The sequence below is a fragment of the Moschus berezovskii genome, chromosome 24, assembly GCF_049115385.1.
Source record: "Moschus berezovskii isolate FMDL1 chromosome 24, NW_MosBer_1.0, whole genome shotgun sequence".
Lineage (NCBI taxonomy): Eukaryota > Metazoa > Chordata > Mammalia > Artiodactyla > Moschidae > Moschus > Moschus berezovskii.
This window is the reverse complement of record NC_142483.1, coordinates 47,473,141-47,493,782: the sequence shown is the minus strand read 5'-3', so window position 1 is coordinate 47,493,782 and position 20,642 is coordinate 47,473,141. Positions and strand designations below refer to the sequence as shown.

The 20,642-nt window shown below is 38.2% G+C and overlaps 1 protein-coding gene across 3 annotated transcripts in view; it reads right to left on the bottom strand.

Annotated features, from left to right (window-relative positions):
- Positions 1 to 20,642, bottom strand: part of ULK4 (unc-51 like kinase 4) — a 514,736-nt gene that overhangs the window by 126,655 nt on the left and 367,439 nt on the right. For all 3 annotated transcript variants that reach the window (XM_055414560.2, XM_055414559.2, XM_088831696.1), the window contains one exon: positions 653 to 838. In XM_055414560.2, coding sequence (XP_055270535.2) covers positions 653 to 838 — 186 coding nt within the window. The remainder of the gene's footprint in view (positions 1 to 652; positions 839 to 20,642) is intronic.

The window sequence follows — 20,642 nt, the reverse complement described above, 5'->3', positions numbered from 1 at the left end:
TAACCACACATTGATTTCACAAAGTGATCAAAACTAACATCACCAGTAAACAGCAAATAGACATCATGAGCTTCTGGATCTGATGGACTTCTTCTGGGACTTACCTGAATCTAGTTGTCCAGAACACAGCAGAGAGATCTAAATAGAGGGGAAATGCTACAAAATACCTGGCCCATTCTTCAGAAACCTCATGAAAGACAAAGCACGGCTACAAAACTATCCCAGATTAAGTACATCTGTCTACTAAAATACATGATGCTGAACTGGAATCTATATTGGAAAACAAGCTATAAAGGACATTATGGAGACAGCTGACAAAGTTGGAATATGGATGGCAGATTAGTAAAAGATTTGTATCAATGTTAAATTTCCTGACTTTGATAACTATAGTTAAGACAACATTCATTTCATTAGGAAATACACACTCACATATTAAGGGATAAGCACAAATAATATGTCTAACTCTCTCATAGTTCAGCAAAAATTCTGTGTATATACAAATAGACATGTGGAATATGATAAATGTTACCAGTAGGTGACTACAGGGAAAGGTAATCATGAGTTCATTAATGAAAGGAGGTCAAAAAACCCGACTACTCCCCGTCTTCTGGCTACCACTGAGGCCACCCGCCCAGTTTCTGTGTGGACTCACCATTCTTCTAAGAATCCTCAACAGAAGCTTCTGGTCCTTTGGGTCCTCTTTGGATGTCAGTAAATCAGCGAAGGTCTCTGCATTTTCAGGAGACAGGCTCTCTGGGTTTTCCCCTCCATACAACTGAACCAGTATAGACAGACACTTGGATGAAACTTCAAAAATTTCAGGATCCTCGTTAGGAAGCTGAAAATTAACAAACAGGACTTATCAGCTTCATTGAAGATGATATTGGTATTCCTCAAGAATTACAGCTTAAAAGACAGAATGTCAGTCTGAGTACCAACTTTAATTAATTGAATATTCTTGTGAATGGATCTTTTTCAAAATGTAAACAGTAACTCAAACAAGACTAACAGCACAAAATCAGAAGGAAATTCTACAGTCTTTTCTTTTAATCCATAGTGATGAATGACCTGTGACGAGCAAAGGGCCAATTATACATTACATGCATATTCACATATGCATATGTTCATACATGTGCGTGTGTGTCTATGGGTGTGGGAACACTGATTTTTCCGAGGCACAACCCTTACATTCTTGTTGACATAGCTTGTTTAGGAAAATCCACTTCCTAGAAGATATTAAGAAATGGTTTGAACTGTTTCCAAATCATTACTGACTAAACAGGTGGGAGAGAAAGTATTGTTTCTATATTATAAGGTATATTATGAAATAATAATCATACCATAAGCATTTTGATCTTTTAATTTTTAAAGTTCAATTTCTAATAGATTTGTTGAAATACAATTCCTAGGTCATACAATTCAGTGATTTCATGTGTATCTATCATTCAATGATTTTTAGTATATTCAGAGTTGGGCAAACACCACCAGAACCAATTTTAGAATCTTTTCATTTTAACTGAAAAAGAAACCCTGTATCATCTCCTCCTCCCTACCCAGCCAGTGCTAACCTGCTTTCTTTGGATTTGCCTATTCTAGACATTTCAGATACTTGAAATCGTACGAAATACGATCCTTTGTGCCTGGCTTCTTTCTCTTAGCATGTTTTCAGGATTCATCCATGCTGTAGCATGTAATCGGCATTTATTTTTATTATGCAATGGATATGCCACATTTTGTTTATCCATTCATCAGCTGATGGATATTTGAGTTGTTTTCACTTTTGACCAGTATTAGTAGTACTGCTGTGAACATCTGTGTATACATTTTTGTACGCACATGTTTTGCTTCTCAGGTATATACTTGGAAGTGAAGTTGCTGAGTCATACAATAAGAAACTCTATGTTTAACTTTGAGGAATCGCCAGACTATTTTTCAAAGCCATCATTAGCACCAGCAAAGCATGAGTTTCAGATTTCCCACATCCTCACCAACACTTGTTATTACCTATCTTCTTAATTACAGACACCCTAGCGTGTTTGGGTGAGTGGTCAGCCACGGCGGTCTTTCATTTGTTCTTCCCTGATGGTGAGTGATGCTGAAAATCTTTTCTTGTGCATTTTGGTCATTTGTGTATCTTCTCTGGAGAAATGTTTACCCAGACCTTTTCTCATTTTTAAAACTAGGTCATTTGTCTTATCACAATTAAGTTTAAGTGTTCTTTATATATTTTAAATACAATTCCCTTTATATATTTTAGACATAATTCCCTCAGCAGATACACATTTCAAAACTGTTTTCCCATTCTGTGGATTGTCTTTTCACTTTCCTGACCAAGTCCTTTGAAGCACAAAATATTTATTTTGATAAAGTCCAATTTACCTATTCATTTTATTGCTTGTGATTTTGGTGTCAAATCTAAGAAACCATTGCCTATTTCAAGGCCCTGAGATTTACACTTCTAAGAATTTTTATAGTTTTAGTGCTTACGTTTATTTTTCCTTCTAAGAACTTTATAGTTTAGCTTTTACATTTAGGTCTTTCCATTTTCATCTTTGCATATAAGTAGAGAACCAACTTCATTCTTTTGCATGTGAATGAATCTTATTTGGAGATATTGGCAGGTTCATATGCCATTATAAGCAATATTACAGAGAGATACCATACACACTTCATCCGACCTCCCCAACAGAAACATCTTGCATAACTATAGTACAAGATCACAACCAGGAAATTAACCTTTACATTAAGACAGCCACTCCTGCATTTTTAAAATTAATATTTTCACCATATATACTTTGCAACCTTTTACTTTCAACCTGCCTGTATCATTATATTTGAAGTGAGATTTTTGTAGACAACACACTGTTGGATTGTGTTTTGTTATCCCATGGGGTCGCGGAGAGTCGGACACGACTGAGCGACTGAACTGAACTGAACTGAACTAGTCATCTCTATCTTTTAATTGGTGCATTTAGATCATTTACATTTTTAAGATAAATAATATAAAAATGCTAGGGTTTAAGTCTAACATGCAATTTTATTACTTGTCTTCTATTTATTCCCCATTTACTTTCCTGATCCTTTTTTTTTAACCTTCCTGTGGGTTTTCTGAACATGTTACGTTTTTTTATAGCAATTATTAAATTATCTTTTATTCCCAATATTAGTTCCTTCGAGCTGACATAAAAAGTACCACAAACTGGGTGGCATAAACAACAGAAATGTATTACCTCACAGCTCTGTAAGCTAGAAGCTTCAAAATCAAAGAGCAGGACCTTGCTGCCTCTGAAACCCAAAGGAGAATATTCCCTTGCTTCTTTCTGACATCTGGTGATTTTCTGGAAATTCCAGGCATTCCTTAGCTTGTGGCTGCATAACTCCTGTCTCTGCCTCCGTCACCCCTGTGAATTCTGTGAGTCTCTTGGCTTCACATGGTTGTCTTCTAATGAAAACACTAGTCATACTGGAGTAGCAATGCACTCTACTTGAGTCTGACCTCATCTGGAATGTCAGTGTTTTCAAATAAGGTTTAATATTCTGAGGTGCTGGGAGTTAGGACTTCAACATCTCATTTTTTAGTGAAGTTGCTCAGTCGTGTCCGACTCTTTGTGACCCCGTGGGCTGTAGCTTACCAGGCTCCTCGGTCCATGGGATTTTCCAGGTTAGAGTACTGGAGTGGGTTGCCATTTCCTTCTCCAGGGGATCTTCCTGACCCAGGGATTGAACCCAAGTCTCCCGCATTGTAGGCAGACACTTTACTGTCTGAGCTACCAGGGAAGCTAAATATGAGAACCTGTCCAATGCCTCTGTCAGGATTAGTATGTGATGTATGTGAAGTCGCTCAATCTTGTCTAACTCCTTGCAACCCTATGGACTATAGCCTACCAGGCTACTCTATCCATGGGATTTTCCAGCCTAGAGTACTAGAGCGGGTTGCCATTTCCTTCTCCAGAGGATCTTTCCGACCCAGGGACTGAAACCGGATCTCCCGCATTGTAAGCAGATGCTTTACCATCTGAGCCACCAAGGAAGTCCAAATGTAGTAATTAGTGAAGTCGCTCAGTCATGTCCAACTCTTTGCGACCCCATGGACTGTAGCCTACTAGGTTCTACCATCCATGGGATTTCCGGGCAAGAATACTGGAGTGGGTTGCCATTTCCTTCTCCAGGAGATCTTCCCGACCCAGGGATTGAACCTGGATCTCCCACATGGTAGGCATTGTAGGCAGATATTTTACTGTCTGAGCCTATTACACTGCCTATCAACTTTGTCTCTTTCGGGCTCGGCTGTTTGTTGACCTTGGTTTCTCTGCTTCAGGCTATCAGGCTTCCCCAAATGTCTGGTGGTCCCTGGCATTCTATTTTATGAATGAAAGAGTGGGCAGATTAGTACAGGCAGATGACTCCAGTTTCCTTTGCATTTGTGTATATCTGTTTTTTCATGCTGCTTTCCTTGCGATTCTTCAAATCTTCTCTGTGATTTTTTCAAACTCTGAAATGCTTCTTTCTAAGTAATGACCCTATCTTAGAAATCACATCAGATAGCTGGCTCATCCTCTTCACAGTGCAGACCTTGACATATTAAGCTGGAAGAAAGCTGAGCACAATGAATAAGGGAAGGGGCTTGACTGGCCTCCCAGTTCTAAATGCTCATCTTCAAATAGCCTGGTAAGAGTCTAGGGCCTCCAGCAGTTTTCCACTTGAAGCTGACAGATAAGCAGCATCTGTTCCTACCTTCTGGTTAGTTTTCTCCTCTGTATGTTCTGGTAACAGGTTTCTTCACTAGATTTTGATTCAGTTCCATCTGCTTTCTATCACTGAGTAACTGCATGAGGTTTCTTTTCCATTAACAGCTTCTTCTTCCGCTCTCCCGTAAGACATTTGATGCTTTCTCTATTTTCATAGCTTTTGGGTAGCCAGTGAGACAGGCACAGGTATTCACGCTTCTACTTCAATCTACTGCAACATTTCTTCATTTATGAGTTAGTTTAGCTTCATTGTTGAAATGATGGGAGGATGCTTATCATAAGTAGTAACTCCAAAGATGGCTTATTGGTTGGATTCTTGTAAAGTGGGCCCTGTCCCACCACTACAAAATAGATGGTGATGGTATAAAATCTCCCTGAAATAAAAGAATAAGGATATACTCAACTGTCTGAAGAAACAAACTACTAGAAAAATACATGAAACAATGGTTTTTAAGATACCAGACATGAGGCAATGTAGGACAGTGATGCCAAATAACTGAGGTGAGCTCTATTCCTCTCCCAGGTTAGAGGCTTAAGAGGTCTCCAGGCCTAAAAGAGACAGCAACTGAGGTGGGTACCAGCAGATTTTTTAAGCTGAGGAGACAGAGTGAAAAGTCTCAGAAAACCAAGCAGCTAGAGTTCATAGGCCAAAGTACTAGAGAGAAGAGAGCAAGGGAAAGCTCACACTGAAGAAACTGGTAGCCTGGATGATATTTTATCTATTACAGAAAATGAATTTCTGGTTAAAAACCTTTCTACCAAGACAACTATAGGCTTAGATAGCATTGATGGCAAATTCTACCAAAGATTCAAGGAAGAAGTAATACCAAGTCTATACACAATTTTTCAGAAAGCTAAAGAAAATGGACAGTTCCAAACTCATTCTGTGTGGCCAGTATTTCAGTTCAGTTTAGTGGCTCAGTCATGTCCTACTCTTTGCAACCCCATGGACCACAGCATGCTAGGCTTCCCAGTCCTTCACCAACTCCCGGAGCTTTCTCAGACTCATATCCATTGAGTCAGTGATACCATCCAACCATTTCATCCTCTGTCATCCCCTTCTCCTCCTGCCCTCAATCCCTCCCAGCATCAGGGTCTTTTCCAAGGAGTCAGTTCTTCACATCAGGTGGCCAAATTATTGGAGTTTCAGCTTCAGCATCAGTCCTTCCAATGAACACCCAGGACTGATTTCCTTTAGGACGGACTGGTTGGATCTCCTTAAAGTTCAAGGGACTCTCAAGAGTCTTCTCCAACACCACACTTCAAAAGCATCATTTCTTCAGCACTCAGCTTTCTTCACAGTCCAACTCTCACATCCATACACGACCACTGGAAAAACCACAGCTTTGACTAAACAGACCTTTGTCAGCAAAGAAATGTCTCTGCTTTTTAATATGCTGTCTAGGTTGGCATAGCTTTTCTTCCAAGGAAGCAAGCGTCTTTTAATGTCATGGCTGCAGTCACCATCTGCAGTGATTTTGGAGCCCCCCAAAATAAAGTCTCTCACTGTTTCCATTGTTTCCCCATCTATTTGCTATGAAGTGATGGGACTGGATGCCATGATCTTAGTCTTTTGAATGTTTAGTTTTAAGCCAACTTTTTCACTCTCCTCTTTCACTTTCATCAGGAGGCTCTTTAGTTCTTATTTGCTTTTGGCCATAATGGTGGTGTCCTCTGTGTATCTGAGGTTACTGATAATTCTCCCGGTAATTTTGTTTCCAGCTTGTGCTTCATTGAGCCCAGAATTTCGCATGATGTACCCTGCATATAAGTTAAATAAGCAGGGTGATAATATACAGCTTTGACGTACTCCTTTCTTGATTTGGAACCAGTCTGTTGTTCCATGTCCAGTTCTAACTGTTGCTTCTTGACCAGAATATAGAGTTCTCAGGAGGTAAGTAAGGTAGTCTGGTTTTCCCGTCTCTTTAAGAATTTTCCACAGTTTGTTGTGATCCACAAAGTCAAAGTCTTTGGTATAGTTAATAAAGCAGAAGTAGATGTTTTTCTGGAGCTCTTTTGCTTTTCTGATGATCCAGTGGATGTTGGCAATTTGATCTCTGGTTCCTCTGACTTTTCTAAATCCAGCTTGAACATATGGAAGTTCACAGTTCACATAATGTTGAAGCCTGGCTTGGAGAATTTTGAGTATTACTTTGCTAGCATGTGAGATGAGTGCAATTGTGTGGTAGTTTGAACATTTTTCAGCATTGCCTTTCTTTGGGACTGGAATGAAAACTGACTCTTGCCAGTCCTGTGGCCACTGCTGAGTTTTCCAAATTTGCTGGCATATTGAGTGCAGCATTTTCATAGCATCATCTTTTAGGATTTGAAATAGCTCAACTGGAATTCCATCACCTCCACTAGCTTTGTTTGTGTGATGCTCTCTAAGGCCCACTTGACTTTGCACTCCAGGATGTCTGGCTCTAGGTGGGTGATCACAACAACATGGTTATCTGGGTCGTGAAGATCTTTTTTGTATAGTTCTTCTGTGTATTCTTGCCATCTCTTCTTAATATCTTCTGCTTCTGTTAGGTCCCTACCATTTCTGTCCTTTATCGAGCCCATCTTTGCATGAAATGTTCCCTTGGAATCTCTAATTTTCTTGAAGAGATCTCTTGTTTTTCCTATTCTGTTGTTTTCCTCTATTTCTTTGCACTGGTCACTGAGGAAGGCTTTCTTATCTCTCCTTGCTATTCTTTGGAATTCTGCATTCAAATGGTTATATCTTTCCTTTTCTCCTTTGCCTTTCGTTTCTTTTCTCAGCTATTTGTAAGCCTCCTCAGGCAACCATTTTGTCTTTCTGCATTTCTTTTTTTGGAGGATGATCTTGACCACTGCCTCCTATACAATGTCATGAACCCCTGTCCATAGTTCTTCAGGCACTCTGTCTACCAGATCTAATCCCTTGAATTTATTTGTCATTTCCACTGTATAATAGTAAGGGATTTGATTTAGGTCATACTGGAATGGTCTAGCGGCCAGTATTACCCTAATGCCAAAATCAGACAAACACATGCCAAGAAAAGACAACTTCTGACCAATAGTGCTTATGAATACAGATGCAAAAACTTCAACAAAGTGTTCGCAAACCAAATTCAGCAACATATTAAAGGATTATACATCACAGCCAAGTGGAATTTATTGTAGGAATGAAAGGCTAGTTTAGCATCTAAAAATCAATCGAGGATATGTGCAACATGAATAGAATAAAAGACAAAAATTATACGAGCCTTTCAACGGTCACAGAATAAGCATTTGACAAAATTAAAAACCCTTTTAGTATTAAAAAACATGGAACAAATTATAAATAGAAGAGAATGTTCTCAAATTGATAAAGGGTATCTTGGGCAAAATTTACAGCTTACACCATACTTCCCATGGTTTAAGATCATGAACAAGACAGATGTCCATTCTTGCCATTTATATTCACTATTATATTGGAAGTTTTAGTTATGGCAATTAAACAAGGAAAATAAGTAGAAATCACCTAGAAAGGAAAACTCTCTTTGCAGATGACATACTCTTACATACAGAAAATACTAGAGAATCCACTAAAGAACTATCAAAAATAAACAAGTTCAGCAAGGGGGCAGAATACGAGATCAGTATTCAAAAATCAATTGTATGCCTACACATTAGCAATGAAGAATGTAAAAAGGAAGCAAAGAAAACAACTGCATTACAATAGCATCAAAAAGAATACTTAAAACTGAAGTTAAAAGAAGTACACGACTTGAAAGCGGAAACATTCCAGGAAAACGTTAAAGGTACATAAACAGCAAAACATGTCATGTTCAAGGATCAGAAGACTTAATATTATTAGGTTGTCAATATTACCCAAACTGATCTGCAGATAAAAAGCATTCAGAGCTGCAGCTGGATATTTTTGCAGAAATTTTATAAGCTTTTCCTAAAATTCATATAGAAATGCAAGAGACTAATAGCCAAAATGACCTTAAAAAAGAAGAATAAATTTGGAAGGCTCACATTTCCCAATTTCAAATTATGCTGCAAAGCTACCATAATCCAGTCAACGTAGTACTGGCCTAAGGATATACAAAAGATCAGTGGAATAGAGTTTAGAGTCCCAAATTCAACACTTACATTTATGGTAAACTGATTTTTGACAGGCGTGCCAAGACAATTTAATGGGGAGAGAATGGCCGTTTTAAACAAACTGTGTGGTTTTTCCCGTGGTCATGTATGGATGTGAGAGTTGGACTGTGAAGAAAGCTGATCGCCGAAGAATTGATGCTTTTGAACTGTGGTGTTGGAGAAGACTCTTGAGAGTCCCTTGGACTGCAAGGAGATCCAACCAGTCCATTCTAAAGGAGATCAACCCTGGGTGTTCATTGGAAGGACTGATGCTGAAGCTGAAACTCCAATATTTTGGCCACCTCATGAGACGAGTTGACTCACTGGAAAAGAGTCTGATGCTAGGAGGGTTTGGGGGTAGGAGGAGACGGGGACGGCAGAGAATGAGATGGCTGGATGGCATCACCGACTCGATGGACATGAGTCTGAGTGAACTCCGGGAGTTGGTGATGGACAGGGAGGCCTGGCGTGCTGTGGTTCATGGGGTCGCAAAGAGTCGGACACGACTAAGCGACTGAACTGAACTCAACTGTGCTGAGACAAGTAGGTATCCAGACGCAGAAGAATGCAGTTAGACCCATACCTCACACCTCATCCAAAAACTGTCTCCAAATGGGTCAAATATCTAAATATAAGAGCTAAAGATACAAACATATGGCATCACCAACTTGATGGACATGAGTTTGAGCAAGCTCTGGGAGTTGGTGATGGACAGGGAAGCCTGGTGGGTTGCAGTCTATGGGGTTGCAAAGAGTTGGTAATGACTTAGCAACTGAACTAAAATAAAACATACAAACTTTTAGAATATAAAAGTAATTACACCTTCGTGACTTTGGGTTAGGCAATGTCTCTTGAGTAAGACATCAGAAGCACAAGAACAACAACAAAACTGATAAACGACTTCATCTCCATATACGAAGAAAGTGAAAAGATCACCCACAGAACAAGGGAAAATTACTGTAAATCTAATACATAATAAGGGACATGTGTACACACAAAAAAGACGAAAAACTTAATTTTTTAAAGGGCAAAGAAAAAAAGACATTTTTCCCAAAAAGGTATACAAATGGGCAATAAGCACAGGAAAAGATATTCAACCTCATTAGCCATCAGGGAAACGCAAATCAAAACCACCTTGAGATAACATTCACACCCACTACGATGGCTATAATTAAAAATACAGATAATGACAAGTGTCGGTGAGGGTATGGGGAAACTAGAACCTTCACACACTGCTGGTGCTAATGGCATCTTTGGAAAACGCTGTATTTTCTCAAAAGGTTAAACACAGGCTGACCTTAGGACTGGGCACTTCCACTCCTAGATACAGACTCAAGAGGAAGAAAGCATATATTTACACAAAAGCTTGTACACAATTGCTAAAAGCAGCCTTAATTCAAAATTGCCAAAAAGTGGAAACCACCCAAATGTCCATCAACTAATAAATGGATAAACAAATACTGTATACAGTGGAAGACTATTCACCAAAACAAAGAAGGAAGTAGTTATATTGCAAGCTAGAAACATTAGTGAACCTCAAAAAAACATCATACTCAGAGAAAGGCCACATATTATATAGTTCCATGTATAAGAAATAACCAGAACAGGCCAATCTACAGAAACAGAAAGCAAGTTAGTGATTGACAAGGGTTTGGAGGGCAGAGTATGGGGAGTGACTTTTCATGAGCATGAAATTCCTTTCTGGGGTGACAAAGATGTTCTGTGATCAGATAACAGTGATGATGCACAACTCTGAAAATACACTAAATAGCAGTGAATTGTACACTGTAGAGCGGTTAAAGGTAGGAGTTACTTCTTGATACATCTTTTTTAAAAAACCATTAACAACTCTGCACAGTCTTCAAGAATATCAAAGAGCAGGGAATACTTCCCAATTCATCTGCTAAGATCAACATTATCCTGATACCAAAACAAGACAAAAACCATATCAAAAAGTAAACTACAAAACAGCATCCCTCATGAACACAGATGCACAAATTCTAAACAAAATTATAGCAACTTCAAGCCAACAAAATATTACAAGGATAATGATAAAATAGTATCTCTTGACAAAATGGGGTATATCCCAGGAATACAGGTCAGTTTAACATTCAAAAAAATCAATCAGTGTAACATATCATATGTCTTAATTCCAAGGGTTGCCATCATAATGAAGGACCACAAATTGAGAGGGCTAAAAAAACAAAAACTGATCTTCTTGTAGTTCTGGAGACTAGAAGTCTCATATCAAGGAGGGGACAGAGCAATGCCCCTTCTGAAGCCTCCAGGCATGAATCCTTCCTGCCTCCAACAGCCTCTGAGAGCCCCAGATGTGCCTTGCCTGTGGCAGCAGAACTCCAGTCTCTGCTCCCATCATCACACGGTATTCTCCCTTGTGTCTCTGGCTGCATATGGCCATCTTCTTATAAGGACACCAGTAACACTGGGTCAGGGAGCCCTCACTATTCCAGTACGACCTCATCTTAACCAATTATGTACATGATCCTACTTCCAACTAAGGTCACATTCTGAGGTACTGGGGGGTGAGGGTTTTAACACATTTTTTTAAAGGGATACAGTCAACCCGTAATATCATATTACCCATTTAAATAGAAAAACCACAATCATCTCAATAGAAAAAGTATTTAACAATATGCAACACCTGTTTCTAACAAAAACTCGGCAAACAAGGAGTTGCTGCTGCTGCTGCTAAGTCACTTCAGTCGTGTCCGACTCTGTGTGACCCCATAGAGGGCAGCCCATCAGGCTCCCCCGTCCCTGGGATTCTCCAGGCAAGAACACTGGAGTGGATTGCCAATTCCTTCTCCAATGTGTGAAAGTGAAAAGGGAAAGTGAAGTCGCTCAGTCATGTCTGACTCGTAGCGACCCCATGGACTGCAGCCTACCAGGCTCCTCCGTCCATGGGATTTTCTAGGCAAGAGTACTGGAGTGGCTTGCCATTGCCTTCTCCGAAACAAGGAGTAGAAGGTGATAAAAACATGTCAGAGACTGAAAGGCTCACCCTGATCAGGAAGACAGAGAGGAACACTGGCTCTCACCACCTCCACTCAACAGGGGAGGTTCTGGCCAGTGCAGCCGGGTCAAAATGGATAAACAAACAAACAAACAAATATAAGAAACCCAGATTGGAAAAGAAGACTTAACTGCTTATTTGCAGAAGACATGATTCCAGATGTAGAAAATTCAGTGGAGTTCACAAACAATCCAGTCCAAAATGAGTTTAGAGGTTACAAGCAAAAACACTAAATGGAAAAGATAAATGCAACCCAAAGTTCATAGCAGCAATATTTGCTATTGCCAAGGTATAAAAGAAACCTACATGTCCATCAACAGATGAATGGATAAAGAAGATGCACTACACACACACACACACAGATATATACACATACACACGCCAATGGAATACTACTTGGCCATACAGAGAATGAAATTCGCCATTTCCAGCAACCTGGATGGACTTGGAGGGCATTATGCTCAGTGAAATAAGTCAGAGAAAGGAAATACAGTATGATATCACTTTTATGTGGAATCTTAAAAATACAACAGACTAGTCAATACAACAAAAAAGAAGCAGACTCACAAATATGGAGAAAAACTAGTGTTTACCAATGGGGAAAGGGTAGGAATGAGAGCCAATATAGGAGTGGGAAATTCAGAGGTACAAACTATTCTGTATGAAATAAGTTACAAGGATATATTGTACAATGTGGGGAATATAACCAATATTTTACAATAAATATAAATGGAGTACAACCTTTAAAAATTGTGAATCACTATACTGTATATGTATACTATGATATCAATATAATGCTGCATAGCAACTACAATAAAAAATTTTAAAAAAATTTAAGGGAAATAATCAGATGTAAGTACATTTGCATGTACAAATTTATTCACTGCATTGCTGTAACTGAAAAAACTATAAACCAAATAAATGTCCATCAATAAATATAATAGGTACTCACAAAAAAACAAGTAATATCATGTACCATAACATCCAAAAAACTGAAATATTCAGGGATAAGTCTGACAAAAGATGAAAGACCTATACACTTAAAAACACAAATATTTGAGATAAATTAAAGAGGACCCAAATAAGTGAAGGGATACTCCACATTCATGAGTGGGAAGGCAATTTTGTTAAAATTCCATTCTCTCCAAATTGAGACTAAACGTAATCCCAGTCGAAATCCCAATAGGGTTTTTTGTTTGTTTTGGTAGAAATCAACAAGTTGATTCTAAGTTTTATATTATATACATATATATCAGTTGAAACTTCCTCTTCATTCTTGTTTTGTCTTTCCTTTATGGCTCTTAATACTCTCCAACCACTGAAACACTTTCCCCACTTAAGACAAGCAGTGTTCTAGTCTTCCCTTCTTTATAAAAAAAAATAATAATAATTAATTAATTTGGCTGCGCTGGGTCTGAGTTGTGGCATGTGGGATCTTTTTAGTTTCAGGATATTTTAGCTGTGGGCCTCCCTGGTGGCTCAGATGGTTAAGAATCTGCCTTCAATGCAGGAGACCCAGGTTTGATCCCTGGGTTGGGACAATCCCCTGGATAAGGAAATGGCAACCTACTCCAGTATGCTTGCCTGGGAAAGGCCATGGACACAGAAGCCTGGCGGGGGTCCATGGGTTCACAAAGAGTTGGACACAACTGAGCGACTGACACTTTCACTCCAGCTGTGGCGTGCAGATTCTTCAGCTGCAGCATGTGGGGTCTAGTTCCCTAAGCAGGGATGGAACCAAGGCGCCCTGCATTGGGAGTGCGGAGTCTTAGTCACTCGACCACCAGGGAAGTCCCCTGATCTACTTTTCCTTTTCTTCTTCCTTTAAATTCTTAGACAGAATTCTTAAATTGTCATTAATAACACTGTGGTGTTTTTATTATCTGTTTTCTCATACTATAATCACTTTTTAAATTGCAATGAAGTCTCTCAAACATAAAGATCTATAGAGTATTGCAAGATAATTACTGATGATCCAACAAATGCGGTTTTAAGCGCCTCTGCATACCCTTAACTCTCCTCCAAATCCTGATTTATCCAGTATACTGAGTTTATCAGTAACTGTTTTTTAAGTTGTAGGTCTGTTGGTAACAATGTTTTGTGTGTGTGTGTGTGTGAGAGAGAGAGAGAGAGAGAAAATGATTAGTTTAACAGATACTTCAAAGTTCATCATTATTTCTCAGACCTTTTATAAAGCACTCCATCATCTTCTGGTTTCTATTAATACTCCTGAATGATCCACTGTCAGAATGACTGGAATGTTGATTGGCAATCTGCCTTTTCTCTTTGACCTTTGTAAAAAAAAGTTTTCTTGACTTTGTCATATTCATTATCCATTTAGCTTTGCTGAATATGCTATTCTGTCTTTTTATTGGATTTTTATACTTTATAATTATGGTTTTCTTTTTTGAACTTTTGTTCTTTGAATGTCTCCTCGAGCATTTTTACAATCCTTGACCCTTGACTGAATTTTTGTCTTTCTAAATTATATTTTTTATTTTTTAAATTATTGAAAGATTACTATAACACATTTGTGGGAGACTTGGAAAACACTGAACAAAGTTCCACATAGTTCCACTATATATTACAATTATTTTTTAAGTAGATAAATTCAGATTTTCAGTTGAAGTTTCAGAATCAAACTCTCAAAACTTAATAGAATGGACAGTGGAATGACAGAGTAGACCTGAAGAGCAATGAACCAATTCAACATTATTAAGACTTACACAATTTTCACAGGCTTGCCTGGTGGCTTGGATGGTAAAGAATCCGCATGCAATATGGGGGACCTGGGTTTGATCCCTGGGTTGGGAAGATTCCCTGGAGGTGGGCATGGCAACCCATTCCAGTATTCTTGCCTGGAGAATCCCCATAGACAGAGGAGCCTGGCAGGTTACAGTCCCTGGGGTTGCAAAGAGTCAGACACGGCTGAGCAACTAAGCACAGCACAGCATACAATTTTTACACACCAGTAGGATACAAATTTTATTCAAACTCTCATAGATTATAAACCAGGAAACACTGGAATACAACCAGGGACATAAAACAAGGTGCAAAAAATTCACAGTCTAAAGGTACTGAAATTATAGAGTCTGCTCTCTTATCACTGTGGAATTATGCAGAAATCAGTATCAAACAATATTTGAAAATAACCCACATATTTTCAAGTGCAATGTGACGTTTACCAAGAGAGATCCTTGACTTAGCCATTAAAAGCCTCAATAAAGTTAGAAAACTGAAAAAACACAGAGGGTAACTACAGAGAAGAAAGCTTTTAAATGAGAAATTAATGTCAAAGATACTTAACCCCATGTATTTGGAAATTAAATGTCTACTTTTAAATGATGGGAGTATCTAAGAAACCATAACAAGGAAAAGTAGAAAATAATGTGTAACAGAATAAAAATAAAAAGAGAATTTATCAGAATATGTTGTATGATGAAGTTGCTCAATGTAACCAAATACAATGTAGAATCTTAAATAAGGTATAAAAACAAATAATGGACACAAGCATAAAATTTTGTGAAATTTGAAGGAAAATCTGTACTTCAGTTAATACTGTATCACATGTTAATTTTGTTGTTTTTTTAACGTAGTATTTCTTATATTTTCAAAATCGGATTAGAAGTTTCAAACCTCATTGAAATTTTTTTTAAAAAGCCCTAAAATAACAAGTCTTCTAGACTTTACCAGTAATACTAGATGCCAGAATAAACATAATTATATCAAAATTGTGAGTGAATACAAATTAGAAATCTAGCATTCTAGTCATACTTAGTTAAACAAGTGGAACCAAAATGTCACAAATTCTTTAGCTGAGCAAAAATTCATAAGTTTTCTAAAATATATATATTATCAGTTCAGTTCAGTCGCTCGGTCGTGTCCGACTCTTTGCGACCCCATGAATCACAGCATGCCAGGCCTCCCTGTCCATCACCAACTCCCAGCGTTCACCCAAACTCATGTCAATCGAGTCGGTGATGCCATCCAGCCATCTCATTCTCTGTTGTCCTCTTCTCCTCCCGCCCCCAATCCTTCCCAGCATCAGAGTCTTTTCCAGTGAGTTAACTCGTCGCATGAGGTGGCCAAAGTATTAGAGTTTCAGCTTTAGCATCAGTCCTTCCAATGAACACCCAGGATTGATCTCCTTTAGAATGGACTGGTTGGATCTCCTTGCAGTCCAAGGGACTCTCAAGAGTCTTCTCCAGCACCACAGTTCAAAAGCATCAATTCTTTGGCGATCAGCTTTCTTCACAGTCCAACTCTCACATCCATACATGACCATGGGAAAAACCATAGCCTTGACTAGACGGACCTTGGTTGGCAAAGTAATGTCATGATCTTTAGTTTCTGAATGTTGAGCTTCAAGCCAACCTTTTCACTCTCCTCTTTCACTTTCATAAAGAGGCTTTTGAGTTCCTCTTCACTTTCTGCCATAAGGGTGGTGTCATCTGCATATCTGAGGTTATTGATATTTCTCCCAGCAATCTTGACTCCAGCTTGTGCTTCTTCCAGCCCAGCGTTCCTCATGATGTACTCTGCATAGAAGTTAAATAAGCAGGGTGACAATATACAACCTTGACGTACATACATATTATTTATATATATGTATACAAAAGCTTTTCTGCTTACTACACTTGATAAAGGCTTGAGAAAGAACAACTGAAAAAAGAGACAGAGAAATTGGAAAACATAAACTAAATCACATCTGGAGATTTGGAGGGAAAAAAAAAAACAATACCTGGGCATTTTATATTTTTCAGAAAAATTACAAGAGAATTCTAACATGCATCTGAATTTTAAAAAGTGATTACAGGTTCTATTAAATTGTAGCTTCATGTTACAGAATTCTATTATATTCTGGTTGACTGATCATGATGCAATGGTATTAAAATGAATAATAGGTACATAATCACAATAGAAAAAGAGGTTTATTAGTTTTCATAATGAATAGCCAGACAAAAAATAAAAGGTAATTACAATTGCAAGCCATAATAGGAATATAATTAACCTAACAATATAGAATAATCACATCTAATTTGGGGAGTTCAGTAGAGTGATGTGTTAAGTGGACACACATAAGGCACATGTTGCAGAGTTCCCTGTGCTGCAGGGTGTATTCTCACCAGTTATGTTTTATTTTATACACGGTATCAATAGTGTAAACGTGTCAACTCCAGTATGCCAATTCACCGCCCCCATTCCCTCTCGGTATCCATATACCTGTTCTCTACATCTGTGTCTCCATTTCTGCTCTACAAATAAGATCATCCATGCATTTTTCTAGATTCCACATATATGCACTAATCCTGAGCAGATAGAGAGAAACCATAATTCAAAAAACATACATGCACCTCAATGTTCATAGTAGCACTATTTATAATAGTCAAGGCATGGAAGCAACCTAAACGTCCATCAACAGAGGAATGGATAAAGAAGATGCAGTACACGTCACTCAGCCATAAAAATGAACGAACTGGTCATCTGCAGAGACATGGATGAACCTAGACACTGTTTATACAGAGTGAAGTAAGTCAGGAAGAAAAACAGAAATATCCCTAAAATTTTTAAAAGGGGTAATTTCCTGGGTACCCTCTGTAATGACCCTTACTAACTCACAAAAGGCAAATGCAAGATTCACTATAACAAATGACAACGGCTGGAGAAGATAAGAAGGACTAACGTAGCATATAACAGCTTCTGGAACAGACTGTCATAATTTATTATAACCACCAAATAATGCAGAAAGAGACCTGAATTTTTAAAAGTGTATTATAGAATTATAGTTTAGAATTCTGCAAAAATGACTGTTTGCTGAATCCAGGATATTGAAAAATACCTGGAGTCCTCTTTATGCTAAAATAATCCCTCTCTGCAAAGCTTGTATTTAAATAGTAGAGGTTTGAGGTAGAGAATATACTCCAAAGGAAAACGCATAGGCGATAATACATTCATCTCTAAAAATGGACTTTATTTCCAATAAATGAACGGATATTTTATAGGTAAATTATCAAGCTAATAAAATTAAAAAAACACTCCCTAACAGTAAAAACTTATCAAACCAGGCAATTTTTATAACTGGAAGAAGAAAATTCTCTGCTAAAACTGGTTAATCATAGTTATGGCTTTATTATCCAGACAATGCGCATAAATTCCATACGGCAAAGTCTCAGCTTCACAAACTAACAGTTCATTTATTCAAAGAGACTGATCCAGAATTAAAATGAAAGTGAGACTGTTGGTCTGAAGTATTACGCTGTAGGATTCTGTTGCCCCTAACGCAGCTTTACTGGGGGGCTCGGTCCCTTGCACGTCTGTGATCTATGACACTGCAGGAGACTCACTGATTGGAGCTGAAGTGGTATGTTTCCCACCAACAGTGCCATCAGGCCAGCTCACTTTAGAGCTACAATGAAATTGCTGGAAATACCCTGGGGTCCATTATTTCAGCACATTAATGAGGCTGTTCACAAAGAGAGTTTATTACAGTAAGAGATAGATGTTTATTAGATCAGTAATATGATTACAGAACATGCTGTATGGGAAAGGCCTCTGGGAGCCGTAGGCAGGATAATTTTGCAGGCGTTAAACAAAACAAAAAAGCCAAACATTGTTATCAAAACTGTTAACTTCCCTGCATCACAGTCATGGCTAAATATCCATACTACTAAATATCAACATTATTTTTCTGCTTCAAAAATAATGCGCAGACAAGCTTTCTGAATTTGTATAAAATCAAAGGGTTTTCTTTTTTTTTTCCAGGGTGCCAAAAATAAAACAAACTCAGTGTTTACTGTTCATCTTTTAAATACAGTTCATGCCTAAAGGCACCTGGGAATTACATTTGGTGGTGGTAGCCATGATGGTTTTTCACCGCATGTTAATATACTACTGAGTAATAAAGATAAGACCACCATCAGTACGGATATAACAGAGGAGAAAAGAACACAGTGATGGTGACAGTTACTATGTGCCAAGTGCTGTGACAAGAGTTCTTCACACGTTGTTCCTTTAGTTTTCCTAAAACCCCATGAGGTGTTAAAATTTCCTCCTTTTTTTGACATGGAAATGGAGACTGACTAACTTGCCCAAAGCCTTTCATCTGGTAACCAATGAAGCCAACTCAACAACAATTAAATGAATCGGTGTTCAGAGATGACCGAACTGCATCATGGAAATACCATGTGTCTTGCCAAACAGCCTCATGTGCATGTGTGTTCAGTTATGTCCGACTTTGTGACCCTATGGACTGTATTCCACCAGGCTCCTTTGTCCATAGAATTTTTCCAGGCAAGAATCCTGGAGTCGGTTGCCATTTCCTCCTCCAGGAGATCTTCCTGACTCAGGGATCTAACCTGGATCTCCTGCTTCTCCTGCATTGGCAGGCACATTCTTTTCCACTGTTCCACCCCAGACAGTCTCACATGGACTGTCAAATCAATCAGCTAATAGAGTTTTGTTTCTCCCTTGAAGAGATGTAACCATTTCCCTTTTTGTTGCTATTACCTATACATACAGAGTTCAGTGTCACTAAGCTATTAGCTCCGTGGAAGACAAAGCAATAGTGGTTTCCACAGTTTAAAAATCTAGCATACACTGTAGGAGGCCTAGACATTAAAGACCAACATTGACAAAGTAAAATGCAACCAGTATGACACTGAAGTAGATAAAAGTACATACACACACACAGACACACGTCAAGTTATGTCATCCATAACACCGCTTGACTTTAAATGGAGTTTTCATCATCACCCCAAATGTCTCGATCATGACTATTTCTACTTGATGAATCAGTGGAGAAAAGCTGTCTTTTCACACTGAAAATGCTAGTTTCTCTGGAGGATCACACAACGCAAAAGGAAGGCTCTTCTGGTAATCCCTGGGCGGCGGGGTCATATCAGAACAGCTCTCCTGCTTGGCGGCTACTACTCACCTTTCCTGTGCTATAAAAGAATCACTATGGTTTCATCCCCTTTAATTTTATTAGGAAGATATCCAATTAGGTCAAAGAGATGCTATTTTCACAGGACATGTTTTCCTATTGTCTCTTAGAACACAAACTATTCCCAATTATGTAATGATTGTGGTGCAAAGAACAAACAGAACCAACTGTACTCAAAGAAGTGGTATTTTCATAGGATATGTAGGTGCTACCCCCACTAACCTAACAATTATATGCCAAAGGAACAAAACGAAACAAAATCTTAATAGTATGTGATGTTTGAAATCTTTTACAAATGTACTATCACATAGATATCCACCCTGCTCCTTACAACAAAATAATAATCCTGACTAAATACCGAAAGGTAGAAAACAATCAATCATGAAAGTTCCAGAAGTAAATACAGATGAATATATTTATATTCTTGGAATGGGAAGACCTTTCAAAAGGTGACATAAAATCTAAAAGTCAAAAAGAAAAACTGATAAAAAGTGACTACTAAATGAAAACTACCTTTAGAGCTAAAGTACCAAAAAAATTAGAAATACTGAAAGAAAATAAAAGGTATATTTGTTATGCCAAAATAATAAACATCTTACTAGACAAAGAATTCCTAAAAATCAACAGAAAAGAGTAAACAGAAAATAAATCAGCAAAGAATACACTAAAGGAATTTATAGAAAAAGATATACCAGTGGCTAACAAACCCACCAAAGATGTTAAATTACATTAAAAATTAAATAAATACAAAACACCAAAGACATACAAAGTGTCATCTAAAAGAAGAGCAAAATGATGTAATTTCATAAAACTCAGTATCAGC